Below are 20296 nucleotides of genomic sequence, written 5' to 3'. Positions count from 1 at the left end.
ACCCTATCAAGCAAAGCAAATGCCAAGAGGCCAAAAACAACAGAAAATCTTAATGCATATGATAAAACCAGACGACATGGAGGACCCAAGTCCAAACACCCATATCAAAATATCAGAAGACACCCAGTTCTTGGCTCAATTAATCAAAGAACTACAATCGAGGAACGAAAACGTGGCAAAGGATTTAAAGGACATCAAGAAGACCATGGCCCAGGATATAAGCGACATAAAGAAAACCCTAGAAGAGCATAAAGAAGACATTGCAAGAGTAAATAAAAAAAATAGAAGATCTTATGAAAATAAAAGAAACTGTTGGCCAAATTAAAAAGACTCTGGATATTCACAATACAAGATTAGAGGAAGTTGAACAAAGACTCAAAGTCCTAGAAGTCCACAGAACAGAAAATGAAAAAACAAAAGAAAGAATGGAGAAAAAAATCGAAAAAATTAAAATGGATCCCAGGGATATGATAGATAAAATAAAACATCCAAACTGAAGACTCATTGGTGTCCCAGAAGGGGAAGAGAAGGGTAAAGGTCTAGAAAGAGTATTCAGAGAAATTGTTGGGGAAAACTTCCCCAACCTTCTACACAATATAAATACACCAAAGCACAAATGCCCAGCGAACTCCAAATAGAATAAATCCAAATAAACCCACTCCAAGACATATTCTGAACAGACTCTCAAATACTGAAGAGAAGGAGCAAGTTCTGAAAGCAGCAAGAGAAAAGCAATTCACCACATACAAAGGAAACAACATAAGACTAAGTTGTGACTACTCAGTGGCCACCATGGAGGCCAGAAGGCAGTGGCATGACATATTTAAAATCCTGAGAGAGAAAAATTTCCAACCAAGAATACTTTCTCCGCAAAACTCTCCTTCAAATTTGAGGGAGAGCTTAAATTTTTCACAGACAAACAAATGCTGAGAGAGTTTGCCAATGAAAGACCTGCCCTACTCCAGATACTAAAGAGAGCCCTACCGACAGAGAAACAAAGAAAGTAGAAAGAGATATAGAGAATTTTAACAGACATATATAGACCTTACACCCCAATCACCAGGACACTCATTTTTCTCTAGGGATCACAGATCTTTCTCCAGAAGGGACCATAGGCTGGGACATAAAACAAGCCTCAATAAATTTAAGAAGAAAAAAGAAAATTAAATATATTCAAAGCACATACTCCAACCGCAATGGAATACAAATAGAAGTCAATAATTTTTTGAATTGTAACTCCACTATTTACTTCCTACATGATATAAAATTCACAAACTCCAAGAACAAATCAGTGGTTTTTGAACTCAACATAAAATATGTAATTTTTGACAAGAACTATATAAAGGTGGGGGAATGGAGGAGTATAGGAACATAGTCTATGTGTCCTATAGAAGTTAAGCTGGTATCAAAGAGAATTGGGGAAAGAGACAATGGGGAGTTAAGAAATGAGTGTAGGGTTGCTGTTTGAGGTGAAGGGAAATTTCTAGCAATGGAGGGTGGGAAGGTGATAGCATTACAGCATTCTAAATGTGATTAATCCCACTAACGGAAGGCTAGGAAGGGGGTGGAATGGGAAGATTTAGGCTGTATGTATGTTTCCACAGTTGAGGAAAAAAAAAAAAGACAGTCTAAATAGATAGCAATTGAATGCCAAGGATGAACCTGGATAGGATTGGACGATGGAGGACAGGAGGCTCAAAGGGACATAGTTGAGACATAAGGAAAAGGAAATATAGAATGTAAGCTTTGTATCATTGTTGAATCTCTTGTACTTCTTAGCTGCGCTTAATGGGATTGCATAAAAGAATGTTCTTGTTCATGGGAATTGTATGTGTGAATTACAGTGTTTGTTCAAGGATGTGCGCAGCTAGCTCTCATGTTCAGAAGACAGAGCAATAGATGATGGATGATAGACAGGAGGGAGAGAGGGAGGGAGGGAGGGAGGAAGGGAGGGAAAGAAATAGCAGTGGGACAACATGTTAAAGTTTGTGGATCGGGGGGTATCGGGGGGTATCGAGGGGGGTCAGGGAATGCTGGAGTTCTGTGTATGGGGTTTGTATGGTTTTTGCAACTGTTCCTATAACTTTGAATTTATTCCAAAATAAAATGTTTAAAAAAAAAAAAAAAAACTAACCGAACAGAAAAGCACAATAGACTGTCCTTAACATTATAGGAGGTTGATTTCTACCTAGTGCTGACAACTTACCAATGTGTTGAGAAGGCTGGGGTAGAAGACAAAAAAACAGAGTTTGAAGAAGGAGGGAGTGATCGGCGGTGTCAAATGCAACAGCAAAGCTGTCTCCTCGGTTTTGGTGCCAACAGGTGACACGAGCCCTGCTCCTGCCCATGTATCTTGATGTCCTATATCTAGCCTCCTATCAGTTTATGTCTCACTCTTGGTTTACCTCTAAAATAGAAAACAGTTCAAGTCAATTAATTTTTATGGAAAGTCAGCAGTATACAGTGAGGCACTATGGAAAGTACTACAGGAGACAGAACCTTGGGTCAGATTCAGACTCTTTCCCTCAAGAAGGGCAAGAAGAGATGACAAGGATATAAGTGTCCAAACAAAGTTGCACCTAAAATGCAATAGGGAGTCAAAGGATGACCAAAAAATACTTTGGCCCAAGGGAATAAGGGGCACTTGAATTTGCATGCTTATTTGATGTTTACAAGTGGTGCTGGCTGAGGAATCCTCGTTGGGAGGAAAGAGCAATGCAAGGGCACGCAGAAGGTGATGTGTAGACCAGGAAAGAATGTCTAGTAGGGCTAGAGCTCAGAGACAATAAACCAAGGGAGGCAATAGCCTGGGCCTTGAAAATCAGAGTGAGGAATTCACAGTTAATCTGGTAGGCAATGGGAAGCCATCAATAAGTTTTGACCATCAAAGATTGCTTTTTAAGCCATAGCTGATCTTCAAGAAGATCTCCTCTTGGCAAGGAGTGGGGAGAGATTTGGTGGGAAAGAGCCTTAGGTAAAAACCAAAGCTATTATTTGGGAAAGATGAGCTTTCACAGTGGAAACAGAAAAGGAAATGCATCCAAGAGCCATTGCAAAGGGCAAATTTGCACGATACATTTAGTAGTGATTAAGGTATAGCGGTAGGGAGGAAACAGATATAACCAAGGTTTTTATTGTGCTGATTAGCAGTGGGTAGAAAAGAAAGTGAGTAGAATGAACAAAAGGAGTTGGGGAATGGGGAGGGGCATGAAGCTGGAATGTTTCTTTGGAAACTTTTCAGTATAGTATTCCTGTGGGACAGATGTCCAGCAGGACATAAGGGCTTGGAAATAAAGTGTGCACTTGGATGCAATCCAAGGAGAAATTTGAAATGAGGTTTAAGGCTATGAAAGATGCTCAGCTCCCTAGAGGAGAGGGCATTGGGGGAGGAAGAAGAGAGGGAAAGAACAAGAGGGAAGGTGGGAGATGAAACATGTAACCAGAAGATGAAATGACTGGATAGACCAGCTCAGGAAGGATATGGGAGCAGAAAGGCATTGGGTCCCAGGTGGAGGCTTCCTTGGCAAGGGTGAGAGGGCTCCTTTTTCAAAGGAAGGAATGAAGAAAAAGAGGTAAGTAGAAGTTATAGAATAATCTAAGGGAAAGGGTAGGAGAGGTTTTGTTTTTTGTTTTTAATCACATGATGTTAATCTTCTGGAAGAAAGCAAGGTTGTAGTCTGAGGGCGAAGAGAGCCAAGTGAGATCTGATGGGACAGTGTCAAGAGTACACATAGAAAGGCCACAGTGGGCAATATCGCAAAGCAACAGAAAGGTAAATAAAAGGATTGCCGAGAAGCAGAAAGGGCCGTATTGAAGCTAGATCAGGTGATAAAGGCAGATGAGAAAGAACAGTCTGATGTGTGATCTCTGGAGTGGCACTGCCTGCTTTCCCAGCTGCAAACTTTTGGGTTAATTGGTTAACGCCTTAATTTCCCTCTCATGGCCTATAAAGTGGAGATGAGACCAATCATAGGGCTGACCTCTCAGCACTGCAGTCAGGATGAACTGAGACAATGTATGTGAAGAACTGGCACATAGTAAGTGCTCAGTAAGCATTAGCTATTATTCTTTAGCTATAGCAGGCTCAAATCAGTTCTTTGCTACAGATATTTATGCTTGCATGTAAGTCACTCTTTTTGTCTATTGCAAGTAAGCCACAGAGATGAACATGTCTTTAAGAAAAGAAGGTAAGTTTAGCCTTAGCAGTTTTGCTGTCTCTAATATTGAAGAGGATAACCTATAAGTCTGTTTTTATATGCCCTCAAAAGTCTTCTCTGCAATTCAGGCCCTGTTCTGTAGTTCTTATGAAGACAGCAACAATCCTGACTCCACTGGGAGACTTGCTGAATTAAAGGCTTACAAATAAGGTCTTTCTATCACTACTAAAGCTGGGTAAGATACTTGTTTAGTAAAACCACACAAAGGAGAAAAGCACATGCTTTTTTAGTCTTTAATTTAAGGCGGCTTCAATTTAAGCAAAGGTCAGGTTCTTTTTTTTTTTTTTTTCCCAGAAAGGAAAAGTTCAAAGGAAAGAAATGCCTTGAAATCTTCAATCTTCATTTAGCAGACCTTGTGGTCTCTTAAATAAAACACAAATCGGGAGAACAAGGAAGAGATAGTCATTGAAAGTTCCAGAGAAAGATTGGATATGCAATTCATAGCTCAAGCAATAGAAGATACGGTGACAAGATGAGAAATAAGAAAAGAAAGTGCATTACAAAAAAAGAAGATAAGGAAAATAAAGAAGCAAGGGTGGAAAAAATAGAAGATATAAGAAAAGTGAAAAAATACAGAGACTGAAGAAAAGGACCAGATGGAATGAGAAGGGAGATGAAAAAAGAAGAGATAAGAACCAAAATACGATCACACTCGAGGAAAGATCTTGGTGTAATTACAATATGATGTATTAGAAGGGGATTCAACATTAGGGCACAAGATTCGAATAATTTGTTTCACCTAACATTTCTTGGCACCATCTATGTGCTAGCAGGCACTGCTCTGAACTCTCAATTCCCTGGTCAACAAAATGGGAATGCTAAGATCTAGTTTTCCCACTTCTGTAGGAAGGGTTCTTGGGAAGATCAAATGAGAACATGTGAAAAAATGCTTTGAAAATTATAAGGTGCCACAAGCATACCAGTATTACTATTAACAATAACCTGAAAACAGACCTAGTCACAGCTGTAGCCTTGGAAGTCATATTTAATCTACCATGGACCAAGCAGCAAATCTATCTTCTGCTAGTTATCTCCCAAACTCACAACAGGAAAATATCCAAACTGATTTACTCAAGCATAATGGAATGCCATTTAGCAATTTAAAGTAACAATTATGTGGATTCTTCCAATATTTACCAGAACATGTATGTAAATTAAAGTGATATTTAAGAGAAAAAAGCAAACAAATTAGTATGTCAGTTTTGACTACAATTACAAAAAATGCAAGTGTACACACTGAAAAAGATTGAAAATAAATGTGGAGTAATACAAATTACTAAAATTTAGTATGCATGAATGCTTTATTTAAAGCTGATTTATTTAATAAGGATAATCCATAATAGAAACAAATGTCATTTGGAAGTCTAAATCAGCTTCCTTAGCTTTTAAAACAGACTGGTAAACTCTTGCAATTCTTCTCAAGAGTGCCTTTCTAAGCTATCAAATTTGCCATACCAGCCCCTACCAGTCCATCCTTTAATCCACCAATCAAACAATCTTTCTTGAGAGTCTCTTGTGTGTAATAGATTGTACTAGGTATTGTGGGGGGGCAACAAGATGGTTAAGACATAGATTCTGTAATCAGACTCTCTAGGTTCAAATCTCGGCTCTATCACTTTCTACTTTTGTCTTCCCCAGCAAGTTAACCTTTCTATACTTCAGTTTTCTTCATATGTAAACTGGGAATAATTTTAGTACCTACCTTGGAGGATCATTGTGAATATTAAAAGATAAAATGCATTCAAAGCTATTGGCTATTGCTTTCCACATAATAAGCCCTCAGAACAGTCATGTAATATCAGACACCCATGAAAAGATCACACACAGAGAACATGAGCTAGTCAATGCCAAATGCTAGGTAATCGGTAGACACAATCAGCACACTAGGAATTACAATGTGGGAAAGGCCAAGAGGAAACTGGTCCCAGAAGGGAAGATATTTAAGCCAGGTCATTAGGGATGGATGTGTAGCAATTTGATGATCAAAATAAAGTAGTAACTGCTATATGTTTAGAGTTTGCTTCCTTCCTTCCTTTCAGCTTATAACTGCAGGAGCAGCTACAGGAAGATGTGGGGCAGCGCCACCCGCCTCACCCACATAGTAGAAGCGGTAATTGGTGCAAGTAAAACAAAATTGGCTCCCACTGTTGGGGCATCAAGTTACCATGACTGCAGGCATAGAGCTGGTATATTGGTTCATACAGGGCTCCTTCCCCCGTCCTTAATTATTTTCAACTTGAACTGGTTTTATTCATTACTCAGTGCTGTAGTTGTAGTTGCTCATTCAAAAAAAAAAAAAAAAAAAAAATGACTTGTTGCTCTTTGGATCTGTGCATTTCTACTTTCTTTACCAACTACTTAGGGCCCTTCTTGTTTCAGAAATAATAAAGGAGAAAACCATGGAAGGGACTTGAAAGGGTTTTACTATTTAGAAGGAAAATGTTAACAGCTTTTCTGATCAGTCAGCAAACAACTCCACTCAGGTTCAGAGAGAAAACCCAACACTGGAGGATAATTACCGATTATTCTTCAGTGCTAGCAGACAAAAGGGTTGCAAGCCTATGCTTCCTTGATCACCTTTCTACCTGTACACAGAGGAAGGAAAGGACAAAGGAAGGAAGAAAAGAAGAAAGAAAGGAAGGGAGGGAGGGAGGGAGGAAGGAAGGAAGGAAGCCCATAGTGTGAGCACAGGTTCAGACTCTCATTTTGCCTTTACAGAGTGCCAATGAATTGTTTAAAAATACTAACATTAGTTAACAGAGAGCTTCCCAAAGATTGCTCTGCAAATCACTGGTGAAAAAAAGGTGAGGGCAGGGGGAGTGATTCTGCAAATAAATATTTGGGAAACAATACCCAGCCTCCTTCATCTGAGAGATCCACAATATACCTATGTTTATTCAAGGTTCTGAGAAATCCTGTAATAAAGAAACTTGCTTTACATTATTTATCTCAGAGGTTCCCAAATTTATTTGGCTAGGAGTTTTCTATGCATGTTACATCTATTAACCATCATTTAGAACACCAGTTCTATGAAAAACAACATGAAAATGCTCAGTGATATTTCTTTACTGACACTTGTCTTCTTTTGCTTACATTATGGCACAGATTTATGAAGAAAGTGAACCAGCATTTTAAAATTTATTACATAAAGAGTAACAGAAAATTTTTATCACCCAGAATTCTACCACCTTAACAAGTCAGCTGTTTACATTTTTTTTCAGTCATTTCCTCAGTCATTATCTCCTTTTGTGCATAAGAACTCAAAGTACAGCCATCCTTTAGGCATTCCACAAAGCCAGAGACAGCAATGTTGGACATTTCTCCCTCGGGTCTTTATCTCCATTTCCTTTTTTATTCTTACCCTCTTCTATGAACAGGTTTTGGCTGAGAAAGACAGATGGAGAAAGCATCCCAGGCATTGGAATTTTTGATACTGTTGCTGAGATTTGGATGAAAAAGTAGGAAAATAAAAGTCCGCTGAGAAAAAGCTCAGATATCCCTAGCATTTAACCACAGCTGCTGCAATCCTATCCACTCCTGCCTCTCACTCCAGTTCATTTATCTTTGTTAAAAGCCTTCAACCCTCACCTAAATCTCACAAGCTATATATTCACTTTGATAGATTTGGAGGGGAAAACCCACACATACGACATCTCCATATGTGACAGTACAGTAAGGTTATTGGACCTGTTCCCAGGATGTGTTTACTCTTGTCTGTGTGATAGATTAGATGTAATTTTCCTTTTTAAACAGCTAAGTGCAATTAAGAGATCTCTGATGATGATCTTAGTTACAGCTCAGATAGAGAAAAAATCCTGCGTATAAATCCTACCACCCTGCAAGGCACTCAAATAAGATAGAGAGAGCAGGCAAGGCCCTTCTCCAGGGCTTCTGATGTGCCAGGACTTCCCAAGGACAGTGAAAATGGATTCCATGGACGGCAACAAATGGGGTGGATTATCCACTGCTTTGTCTATCATCACATGGCTTCTCTCAACATCTTCCTGAGTTTTGAGATAAAAGTAATCTAAACATTCCATGAGGTTAACTATGACCTGACTGAGATAACACATTGCTTGAAAAAAAGAAAAATCCCAGGACCTGAGGTTCAGGGTAAAATGAAGATAGTGGATGAGCCCTGTTGGCTGCAATAAGAAACTATAGAAATTTATACCTTCAGCCTCTTCCTGGACAGCTATCCCTGGAAGTCCCTTTGTCACCCCAAATTCAACTTGTACAACATCAAACATGTCATCTTCCTCACTGCCTTTAAAACCTGCTCCTGCCCCTTGGTAAATGGTGGTCCCAATCCTTGAATTTCCTTACTCAGAAACCTGGAAATCATCCACGAAACTCCTTTTCCTTAAGCCTCATGCCTGAAAAATTGTCAAGTTCTGTTGCTTCTATTAGGCTGAACCAGATGAAATTGCCACTATTTGACCACTTTGGCCCACAAAACAGCAATTTCACATGGGTCAACCAAATATATCATTAATACTCAATGAGGCCATGGCCCCTTCTCTTCATCCCTTCAGCAGTTTTCTCATTTAGGGCCTTTAACTCTCATCTGGATCCCTGAAACTCTCTTCTACAGGTCTTTCTGCCCCTTGGCTTTGTCTTTTCCAAGCAATCTTCCACAGATCCTTCTCTTAAGAAGAATATGACAATGACACTCCCCTGCTTAAAAACTCTTAAAAGATCCCCACAGCCCTGATGACAATGGAAGTTCTCCTTTTCGCGCATTCAAAATCGTTCATGATTTGGCCCCTGCTTGCTTCTGGTTCAGATTCCACTACTCCCAATCACAGGGCTTACATTCCAATTAACTGTTTGTTAAATTATATTCATTTGCCTCTTTCCTTTGCCTGGAATGCCCTTACTGCAAAATCCCCAAACTCCTCTTTCTAATTATTCCTCACCCTTCAAAATCATCTAAGTTGGCACATCCTCCAAAAAGCCTCCACTACCCACTCCACAGTCCTCCGGTCTGGATCAGGTTCTCCTCCCACAGGCTCATCCAATATCCTGTGCTGAGTATATACAACCACAGCAAAATCTTGCTCCACACACATCCTGGTTCTTTCACTAAGCTGAATGTTTCTTGAATTCACGTGCCACATCTCGTTCATCTTTGCATCCTTAGAGCATTAGCATGGCCTGGCATGGAGAATGTGTTTAATAAATATTTGATGACTCAGTAAGTGAATGAATGCATTGCAGTGCTACAGAAAGTAGTGGAGGTGTTTATTGAAAAAGTCAACTTTGGGGTCAATACACTTTTCTGAAAGATCAACAATTGAAATTACTGGTCAAATTTTTCTGTAACAAATACTGTTACACCAATCTCTACTTACAAAACTCCAGCCAATGTTTACCTTATTGAAAACTGTTATTTAATACAGCTAATTCCCAGGACAGCCAAGGTTTATCCCCTCCAACTTATTTTAATGGGACTGCTCTTCTAGAGCTGGAGACTTCCAGAGCCATTCAGCTGTGTCCCATGCTTCTCTATTCTAATGGCTCCCTATTAGCCTTAAAAATTAATGCATCTCCTAATCACCTAATTTACTATTGAAGAGGGCTCTGGACATTGGAGAGAACAGAACTCTTTAAAAATTAAATTTTTCCAATCTCCCTATATAAACATTTATTTATGAAATATGCTCCTGCATAAAATTTTTAGTGTTCACACAGAGAATAGTTTGGACAGAGAAAAGCCATTATGAAAGATAGTTCAGGGCCTTTTTTCTAATTCTTCTCCCTAGTTACAATCTTACCTTGCTCCACTCCATCTTCCACATGGCTTGCAGATTTCCTGCCTAGAACATCACCTTAGTCAAGTCACAGTCCTTTCTAAAACTCTCATGGCCTTATTGCCCACAAAATTCAGTCCAAACTTTTTGGTCTTGAATTTGGGGTTCTCTACACTCTAGTTCCAACTTAAGTTTTTCAACCGTTTGATCTAACATAGCTTAATGCAAACCTTAATACAAAAGAACATTCAGCTCGGTTGGACCACTCACTGGTGGTGAACAGCCCATCCACTTTATCACTCTGGATGAGTCTCATGATGGAACCACACCTAGAAAGCCCACCTCACCCCACTCTGTCCACCAAAATCCTATCTATTCTTCAGGACCTATTTTAGGTTCTACCTCCTCCATGACAGCTTACATATTCTCTTACTGCTCCCTCCTCTGAATTCTTACAGCCCTTACTATATGTTGGTGCTTGGGCTGGTTTGGATATATTATGTCCCCCAGAAAAGCCATATTCTTTAATGCAATCTTGGGGGGGAGACCAATTAGTCTGTTGATTAGGGTGGAAATGTTTGATTAAATTATTTCCATGGAGATGTGGACCCCACCCATTCAGGGTGGGTCTTAATTAAATCACTGGAGGCCTATAAGAGAGTTCACAGGCAGAAAGAGCTCAGAGCAGCTGAGAGAGACTTTTGGAGAGATGCTTAAGAGCTGATGCTTAGAGATGCATGGGATGTTTGGAGAAGCTAGCCCAGAGACATTTTGGAGAAAGCCATTATGAAACCAGAACCGCAGAGCAAAGGACCAGCAGACGCTAGCCACGTACCTTCCCAAGCCAACAGAGGTTTTCCGGATGCCATCAGTCATTCTTCAGTGAAGGTATGCTCTTGTTGATGCCTTAATTTGGACATTGTCATGGACTTCAGACTGCAAATTTGTAACTTAATAAACCCCCTTATAAAAGCCAATCCATTTCTGGTGTTTTGCATAATGGCAGCATTAGCAAACTGGAAAAGTGTTATTATCCATAAACTGCTTTGTACTATTTATTAACCTCACTTGTGCTTTCAGTTTATGTCCTTAAGTAGGCTGGGGGATCTTTGTGTTTCTCACAACAACTCAGTGCCTTGCTCTCAGTGTGTTCTCAGTAAATATGCATTAATGTACTTTAACTATGTCAGGAACCCCTTAGTCCTTGGTAACTGCTCCTCCATATCCTAAAGTAAGAATCAGCTGAACTTTGGCTGACAAACCATAATAACAGTCATGCCCTGCCATCCCCAGATTCCTCTTCAGCAGTAGGCACCAAGACCTCCCATCTGCGCACTTCCCAAATTTGTCCTGACTACAGCCGGCAGTTCAGGTGACTGGCTCACACTTCATAGCTGGGCAGAGTTTCTGATTAGTCTTAAGCCTGGACTTGTTGAACTTCCACTTTCCCTTTCCCCTAAAATTTCTACACAGTCTCTACAGATGGGTTTCTGCCCTGAATTCCAGCATCTTTCAGCTAAAGCCCTGCTCTTGACTGTTCAGTCTTCCTAGAGTACAGACTCGGCCTCCAACTTCTGGTCTTTAGCTAGGGTCATGTGCCAAAAGGCATGGCCTGCCCAGAACCACAGCACCATCACCACCAGCCAGGCTTGGAGCACTGCCGTTGACCTCCTGTGCCCTGCCAAGGACAACTAAGAGGACAACTAAAATATCAATGCCAGTCCAGACTGAATGTGCCTGCTGGATGCTGTGAACGGGGCAACTGGCCACACCTTCCCCCCTACCCAAGGGCAAACCCTAAGGTCAAGTCAACCCCTGCAACAAGCATCCTACAAGATCCCAGCTTTCTCACCCTTCCCTCTTGCCTATCAGCATCCCAGTATGTCTCCCAGACAAGCCTATCAGAGCTGTTAAAGCAGTTGCTGTAAGCAAATCTCTGAAAGTTTCCTCCACAATTTGAAGGAGGTCAAAGAAATACACAACAACCCAGTAGCCTGTAAATTCATCTCTCTAGATTGTAAGTTCCTTCAGGGCAGAGGACCACTGTCTTATTCATCTCTTTTGGTATTCTGAGCATCTGAGCATCTGGCCATTAGTGGGCACTCAAAAACATTTGTTCTATGATTGGATGGATGAGAACAAACACGGTATGGCTTCTTCATTATTCGAATTCCAGACTGCTTTCCTAAAACACATTTTTTTTTTTTTTGAGGTGTGAGTTCTAAAATAAGGGAAAAATCTCATCTCCTGAGGCAACAGATGCACTTTTTTTTTATTTTTTTTTAGGTCAGGGGCTGATGGCTAAGGTTCTCCACAGCAAGAGGCAAGAAATAACATAAACAAGAGGAAGAGAGTCTTTGGAGTGACTGCTTTAAAAATATATTTTGTAATCTTAAGATGAAGGGTACTAAATGCATAGAGGTACTACTGTCATCACTTCAATCCTCATTAATATGAGGTTCTAAATTTTTTCATGAATCTCAATGTTATTAGAAGCTTCCATTCAATTCCACAAGTATTTACTAAGTACCTGTATAAGAAGCAGTAAGGTGAGTTCCTACACATAGAAGACAAAATGTCTCCTGACAAAGAGCTCCTAATCTGATGACAAGAGCTGATCTGAAGAACCCCAGCAGCTGACCAGTGACTTCTAAGTACTACTAAGGAAGTTTCACTCACCAGTACAATAGCCCATGAGGTTGAGGAACTGCTTTTCCTTGCAGCTGGTCCTACAGTTTCCACCCATAAAAGTGACATGAGGGTGACAGGAGGTGCAGTCGGATTCTGACTGGCCATTGCACTGCCTGCAGGTAGGGTGGCACTCTAGGTGGAAAAATAAGAACCAGGATTGGAATTAGGAGGTAAGTACATGACATATTCAATGTAATCTACAGAATATGTTAGACTTTAAGCTCTGATCATCTATGGAACATTCCTGAGCACACTGCATGCCCTTAGACCTGACTGAGAGACAGCATTTCTGCTGTCTATGAGAATTAGGTCCAAGAATAGAACATGCAATCAAGAACCATGGAAATCTAAGTAATCGACCACACATTCCAGAGGAGCCAGTATGATCTTCCTCATCCACATGAATAAGGAAGTTCAGATCAGAGTCACAAAGCAGAAAAGTGACTTTCCTCCCTAAAAATCCCATGATTCAAAGAGAGAATGGGATAGGGAGAAAAGGGAGACATTTTGCTTCTCAGGAATTCCTGGCAGGCAAAGAGGGAACTACATACAGCCAGTGGTACCAAACCTTCCACTAGAGTCAAATGCCCAACCACACTCTCCAGTCAGGTCACAACCTGGGTACCTATTTTAGCCGCTATACTTAATTAAAACATGGAGTAGAAAAAAGTTCTCTTTCTGGAGGCTATCCTGAGCTGGGTCCAAAGTTTTATTCCTTAAACAAAATTAAATCAAAGCTATGTTCTCCCCCAGAAAAACCACCAAATTAACAAGAGGTACTACATCTAAAAATACGAGTGAGTCACTTTAAGGTGCAAGCCATAAAGATAAGGATGGCAAGGAATGATAGAGGTTTGCAGATGCAGCTGCATTTGTGCTGCCAAGGCAGGTGGCAGGAGCAAGTGCCTGGAAGGAGATTTAAGGATTTCTCTGCCAAAGACAAGGAGGTCTAAGTGTGTCTGATTCCAAGAGGAGGGGAGGTGCAGGACTGAGGCTTGGTAGAGCTTGCTGGAACTGATTACAAAGATCTCCCTGCTGGCACATAGCTGGTGGAAAGCAAAAGCACAGATTTCAAGTAAAGTCAATTGCCTCCAACTTCTTCTGGCAAGAGGCCAAGAGAAGATAGGTGTTATTAAAAAACAAAACAAACAAATAAAAAAAAATTAAAAACAAACAAACAAAATAAACACAAAAAACAAAGCAAGAAGCCAGCCAGTAAGCAAAGAAAATGAGCTACTGATTAAAAGGATAGCACTATCACCCCATTCTGCATTCCTGAGGCTCTTAACTTTGAAAATGCCTGTCTAAAAGATACACGCATTCTCAGAATGATTTCCCCCACTCAGGTTTCCCTCCCTGCCAGAATATTTCCAGTGATGCCCTGGTGGTACCATCCATTTGCTGGTTTCAAGTGGGCAGAGGCACAAACTGAGAGGAGTCAGAGTTATTCAGACTTTACTCCCTCAAACAATTTTACACACATGAAAACGAGCTGGACTACAGTGAAAGCACTGAGTGATTGAAATAGCTTTCCAACACAATTCTAAAGACAAAGAAACTGAAGCCATTGCCCACTGAGTTTGATAAATGTCTTGGGGATGCAGAGAGATTAAAAAAGTACTTAGAAAAGGTAAGAAAATTCCATAAGAAAATAATATTGATCTTCAATTGTCTAAATTTGTGTTCCCACTAAATTTCCTCCTTGGAGGAGAAAGCTGGATGAATCTAACAATATTAATTTATTTTTAAAGTATATGATACATCTTGTTTACTGATTCCAGCTCCACCAAGCAAGGCAAACTCATGACAATGGGCTCTTTCCTATAAGCTGGCCTCAACAATTTATTTTTATAAATAAAATAGCAATCATTTTAGAATATGTTTTTTCCCTGTAGACATAGGAAAACACAGTGCTACAATAGGTGCTTAAATTTTAGTATTTTGTCAATTCCAATAAATTCCTGCACTAATCTCAACTAGTAATTTCTAGGATCTCTGTCACTGAAATATAAAGGTGCTCTTAAAAATGTATTGGACTAACATGTCAAGAAGGAAATAAATACCTCTCTCAACATTTGCTCTATTCTGCTGTAGCCAAGGGAAGTGGGGCTGAGAATTGCACAGAGAAAATGCCAAACGCCTGATCCTATATACACTCACTAGCACCCGTGGTACCCTTGTTTCCAAGATGACCATGATCAGTTCCTTCCATGATGTATGCATAAACCAACCTCCCACCAAGAGGTGAATTCTATTCCTTAACTTCCTCAAATCTAGGATGTCCTGCTTTGGTCAATAACATATAGCAGAAACGATAGTGTCACTTCTGAGATTAGGTCATAAAAAAGCCTTGTAGCTTTCGCTTACATCTCTTGGAATATTCACCCTGGGGAATACAGATGACTTTTTAGAAGTTGACTACCTGACTGTAAGGAAGCCAGATTGAGAGATGCCTGCCCAACGCAAGTCAGTGAAGAACCTAGTTACAGAACCCTAAGAGAGAACTGTCCAACCAAGCCCATCAACCCAGAGAACTGTGAAAGATAATAATACATTGTTTTAAGTCACTAATCTTGTGCAGCTGGTTAAGTACCAGTAGATTCCAGGGCAGCACCTAAATGAAAGAGATATAGTAAAAGATCTCGCTCCCTAGCAACCTTGAGTATCTCAATCCCCAAATTCCAAATCCTTCCTCCACTTCTTATGTGAAAAGAAATGAAAGGTATGCAGCCACGAAAATTGTTCATTACAAGGGAAATTATTCATGACAATGTTTGAGAAAATATTGAAAAATCATATTTCCAATTTATTCTCAACTATGTAACAGCATGCATAAAATGCAAACAGAAAGAAATATGTTACCAGGTTAAGCATTGTTACTTTGGAGATGTGGGATTTTCAGTGATTCCCCATCCCCAAACCCCTATTTTTAATCCCTTTTCAGAACTTCCAAATTCTCTACAATGAGCATGTATTCCTTTTATAATCAGAAATATAAAATTTAGATTGAGTTCTGGTTCTTTTAAGACATAAAATTCATTCTTTACTCTAAAAGGGGAGTTACCTATTCAGATTATGGTCTTCCAGGCAAAAGAAAACCTAGTCCAGAGTTCACATGGGGAAATATTTTATCCTTCAAATATTACATGCTCTAGGGTAAAGCAGATTCTAATTTCTCACTTCACCTATGCTTTCTTATTGGAAGAACAGAATTTCACTTGCTCCCTCACTTTATACCTTTATACCTATAAATTCAAGACAAGGATTTACAGCCCCACCCAAGTGCCCTGGTATGACACAGTTTCTAATTACAGTGTCTGGCTGAAATGTGAAGGTAAAACATGGGCATAAGGAATACGCCCCAACATGCTACACACTTACCTGTACAAATGCCTTCCTGGTTAAAGTACCCGTCTGGGCACCAGGAGAGACACTGCCCATCCAACAGTACCTGGGCAGGCCGGCAGGCTGTGCAGTTAGATGGACTCTTCCCTGCACACCCAAAACAGGATTGGTGACATTCTAACAGAAAGAGCAGAGGAGTCAATCAGGAAAGCCATCCATGAATAGTACAGTAGCTCTGTCTCTCACTTTAATGTTCCTGGATTGGAATAAATTGTGCATTCACTTAGTTTTGCCCAGGGGACACATCTCACATACTTCTTTCCAAAGGCAATCTGCAAAGCGAGCATTTGTGCAACACAGGTTAAGTAAGGAACAAACGCCACAGAGTCACCCATTTCCAGAGTCACTCATTTCTTTTTTCCGAAGTCCCCATTCTCAGAGAGTGTCAACTGAAGAATAGAAATCCATAAAACAGGTCTCCCTCTCTTCAGGATTGCTCCTAGACCATCAACAGATAATGGTTTCAAATTAAAGAGAAGAGGTGGTAGAAGCTTTATGTATTCATTCTACAAAGGTTTATATGGTGCTACTCTGTGATGGAGCCTGGAGGCATAGAGATGAGAAGAATCAGCCAACATTTTGAGCTGCTCAAACTAGTTGCAACAACAGACATAGAAGAGCAAGTAACTGTAACACAATGAATGAGAGAGAGAGTACCACAGAGAAAGTGTCACCTCACAGCTCTATGTGACCTTGAGTAAGTCATGTAATTTCTCACAGCACCTGCTTCCTCATCTATAAAATAAGCATATAAACAGTACATACTGCATGGAGGGTTGTGGACACTAACTGGGCCAATGCATATAAAGTTCTAAAATAGTGCAGGACATAAAATGTGTTTAATAAATCTTAGTTATAATTATTAACATTCAATGCTATGTTAGAAGTACCCATAGGTAAAAAATGAATGGGAGAAGCAAAGAGAAAGAAAACATCTCCACTTGCCTACATCAGACCTCATAGGATAAAGCAGACATTTGTGTCATTTCCTGAGTGTGGCCAGTCATTCACCTCCAATCATTCATTCATGTATTCTTTCATTTTGTAAATTGAGCTTCAAGTAGGTCCAGATGCTGTGCGTACACGCAGATGATCCCAGGCATTTCAGACCTCCTTCAGTCCAAAGACCATGTGACTGCAAGGACATTCCTGAGTCCTCTTTGCCTCCTCTATTAAAAGCCCAGAAAAGGCCAGGAGATGTGGAAAAACCAGATGTGACTTTATAGCACTGAGGTCTCTGTTTCAACCAGCCTCCAATAAAAAATGTAATATACAATCTTTGATACATTTGGGGCTGATATTCAACTAGGATGGCTTGTTCCAGCATTACTAGTTGTTAAAGTATTGAGCTACTTCCACAGAGATTGGTATGTGACTTGAACTAGCCCTCTACTGCTCCCCTGCAGCCTTGGCCCCTCCTTTAGCACCCTGAACCCCATCAATAACCCTGCACCCCAAGGCTTAACCCCTGCATGGGGAGGCCTCCAGGACCCTGCTCCTGAGCTGAATGAGGCCAGTGCACACCCTAATTGCACAGTGTTCTTGCCTTGATGATTAATATTGTGATTATTCTTGGATATACTACAGAGATTTACACCTGTACAAAAGTATTTGCTTTGTGAAAAACATGCCCTTGAGCCCCACATTTCTTAATTTGCTTTTTGATTTTAGATTGCCTTGTTAACAGCTCTATTAACACAAGTCCCAGTTAGGGATTTTTCCCAAGTATTTTCGGAATTGATGAAAAAATATTTCTTTAAAGTCAACATGAGACAGATAAACCAATGTTTAAACAAATAATATTATAGAAGAAAGGAACATATTAGCCCATTATTTAAGACGTTTAGCACAATGTGAAACAGCATGTAACGAAAAGTCAGCTGGAAATATTTCAAGAAATAGTTGTTATACTGTCAATGCAAAGTATTCCAGGATGATTGGGGAAGTAACTTGAAGCAACATAATATTTCCTACATACTTAAACATACCTATGATAATACCAATACATTTATATTAGACTTCACAAGATTGCTAAAATCCCCAGCTTTTCCTGTTTTACCTCCCTAATAAATAGAAAGCAAAGTTTATCACTGTAGAATTGAAGCTGGGGAAAGATGAATCAATGTATTATGAGCACACAACATATTTTATTTCATTCTGTATGGTCACAAAGTCAGTGTGATAGCCTGGCTCATAAAGGTTATTAATTATGTAAAACAGGAGAGTGAGTAAGATAAATATGTTGAAAGGTTGGTGAGCCAAGAATTGCAAGAGAATTTCTTTTTGCTGAAGATGCAGATGCACTACCATTACCTCAGTCACCCACTAGATTTTAGAAATAAATTCCACTAAGCATCACCACAGCAGGCTTCAGAATCATCTTCACTGGAAATGTTTAGGAACCAAATTGATAATGAGCTAGTTAGTTGCTATGTGAGAGGGGAAAAAAGAACATACAGGGTGACCATCCTCCCAGAGTGTCTATTTCTCTATAATGCTCTGTTTCTGTAAGTACAGGCATTTGCATTTGCATCTTTAAAAAAAAAAAACTAATGAAACTTCAATTCTGTGCCACTTTTGCAAATATCTACATTACTTCAGATACTTTTATGAGGCTTGATCATTCTATGAAGCTGATTTCATAGCAGGAGTTCTGATCTGAAGCCTAAGATCCTTCAAGGAAGACTAGCTCCATTACAGAGCATATATGTAAGAAGTTCTATGAATAATTCCTCCACATAATACTGCATTTCTAGAGTAGCCTTCCAGTTGATAGCTAAGGATGTCTGTGCAAAAGGGTAACTGAGCTGCTTAAGAACAAAAAGTGTCCTTTGATGGTTGTAAAGTCCAGTGAACCTCACTCCAGTAAAAATTGTACCTAAAACAATTAAAACATGAAATTTCGTCCATTCTATTTTTCTATTTAAATTTCAAGCAACTAATGCCACTATTCCTTTTTCTTTTTTAATGATACAAAAAGTGGTACAGCATCCCTATTTTCACAACATATAAAACTGTCTCGATTTTCATGTCAGAAACTATTTTCAAGTAGGCCTCTTTTATGATGCAGTTATCAAAATTCTCTAAGACACACAATAGGAATACTGTGATAAGGGATGAAAGAAAGAGTAACGTGAAATAAAATCTTTCGCCCCCTTCACCTCTCTAATCTCCTTCTTCACCTTTATTTTTTTTCTTTTTAAATGAACCTGATTTAACCACCCCCACTAGACTGGGAACTCTTTAAGAGTAAAAACCACATCTTCTTCATCTCTATTTACCACAGTACCTATCATAGTATTTGTCCCTGGCGTTGTTGTAGGTATTTGATAAATGAATTTCTGCCCAATGAATGGGTGGGTAAGAGTGGGTATGGGTGGATGGATGATGGTAAAACTGGCATCACACTCTCCTAGTTCTTTATCTCTTCCATCTTTTCTTTTCAGTCTCTTCTTCTGCCTGTCTCATAAATGTTGGAGCTTCCCCAAATTCCAACCTCCCTTTCTCTTTTCATTCTTGGATGAGCTCATCTTTGGCGTTAATGATGACCTCCATGCTGATTGCTGATGAGGCTAAAATTTATGTGTCCAGCTCTGGTCTTTACCCTGAACTCTAAGTCCATAAATCTAACTGCCTAGTGGATCTCTTTACTTGGTGTTTCATAGGTGACTCCAACTCCTAATTTCCAAAATGCTGCTCATTATCCACTCCCAAGCCAGGCCCATGCAAACTTGATGTAAATTATGACATCATCCCTTTTCTGTCCCAAACTGACCACATTATCTACACCAAACCCACATCTCACCCCCAGCCTGGTCATTCCTCTGTATTAACTATCTCACTTGATAGTCCCACCATTCACCAAGTCACTCATGCTGAAAATTTTGGAGTCATCCTAGATTTTTACTTTCCTATCACCACAATGCAGCAAAATTCTGTTGATTTTACTTCCTAAATCTCTGTCAAATCTATCCCAACTTTTACATTCCCATTGCCCCTTAGTCCAGACCTTCAACATCACTCATAGTGTAGATGAGTACAGCAGTTTTCTACCCAGCCTTGCTCTGTTCCCACCTCCCTTGCCTGCTGCACAACCATCAGACAGATCTCTACAAAATGCAAATTGACCAAATTATTCCCCTACCTCAAATCTTTCAATGGTTCCCCAATACCAAGGGGATAAACTCAAAACTCCTTAGTCCCTGGTGACATGCTCACCCCCAACCCCTC

The 20296-nt window shown here is 39.8% G+C and overlaps 1 protein-coding gene across 7 annotated transcripts in view; it reads right to left on the bottom strand.

Moving 5' to 3' along the window:
• The window catches only part of FRAS1 (Fraser extracellular matrix complex subunit 1), a 474784-nt gene that overhangs the window by 182531 nt on the left and 271957 nt on the right, over positions 1-20296 (bottom strand). For 6 of the 7 annotated variants that reach the window (XR_005215891.1, XM_037830061.1, XM_037830063.1 and 3 more), the window contains 2 exons: positions 16043-16183; positions 12650-12793 (listed from right to left, as the gene is read on the bottom strand). The exons of the other annotated variant lie outside the window; for it this stretch is intronic. Coding sequence is in view for 5 of the 6 variants with exons in the window: in XM_037830061.1 (XP_037685989.1) it covers positions 12650-12793; positions 16043-16183 (285 nt within the window). In the remaining variant the exon portion in view is untranslated. The remainder of the gene's footprint in view (positions 1-12649; positions 12794-16042; positions 16184-20296) is intronic. 7 annotated transcript variants of the gene reach the window in all.

Source organism: Choloepus didactylus, chromosome 3, assembly GCF_015220235.1.
Source record: "Choloepus didactylus isolate mChoDid1 chromosome 3, mChoDid1.pri, whole genome shotgun sequence".
NCBI lineage: Eukaryota > Metazoa > Chordata > Mammalia > Pilosa > Megalonychidae > Choloepus > Choloepus didactylus.
Note: the sequence above shows the minus strand (reverse complement) of the source record. Positions and strands in the feature narration are given on the sequence as shown.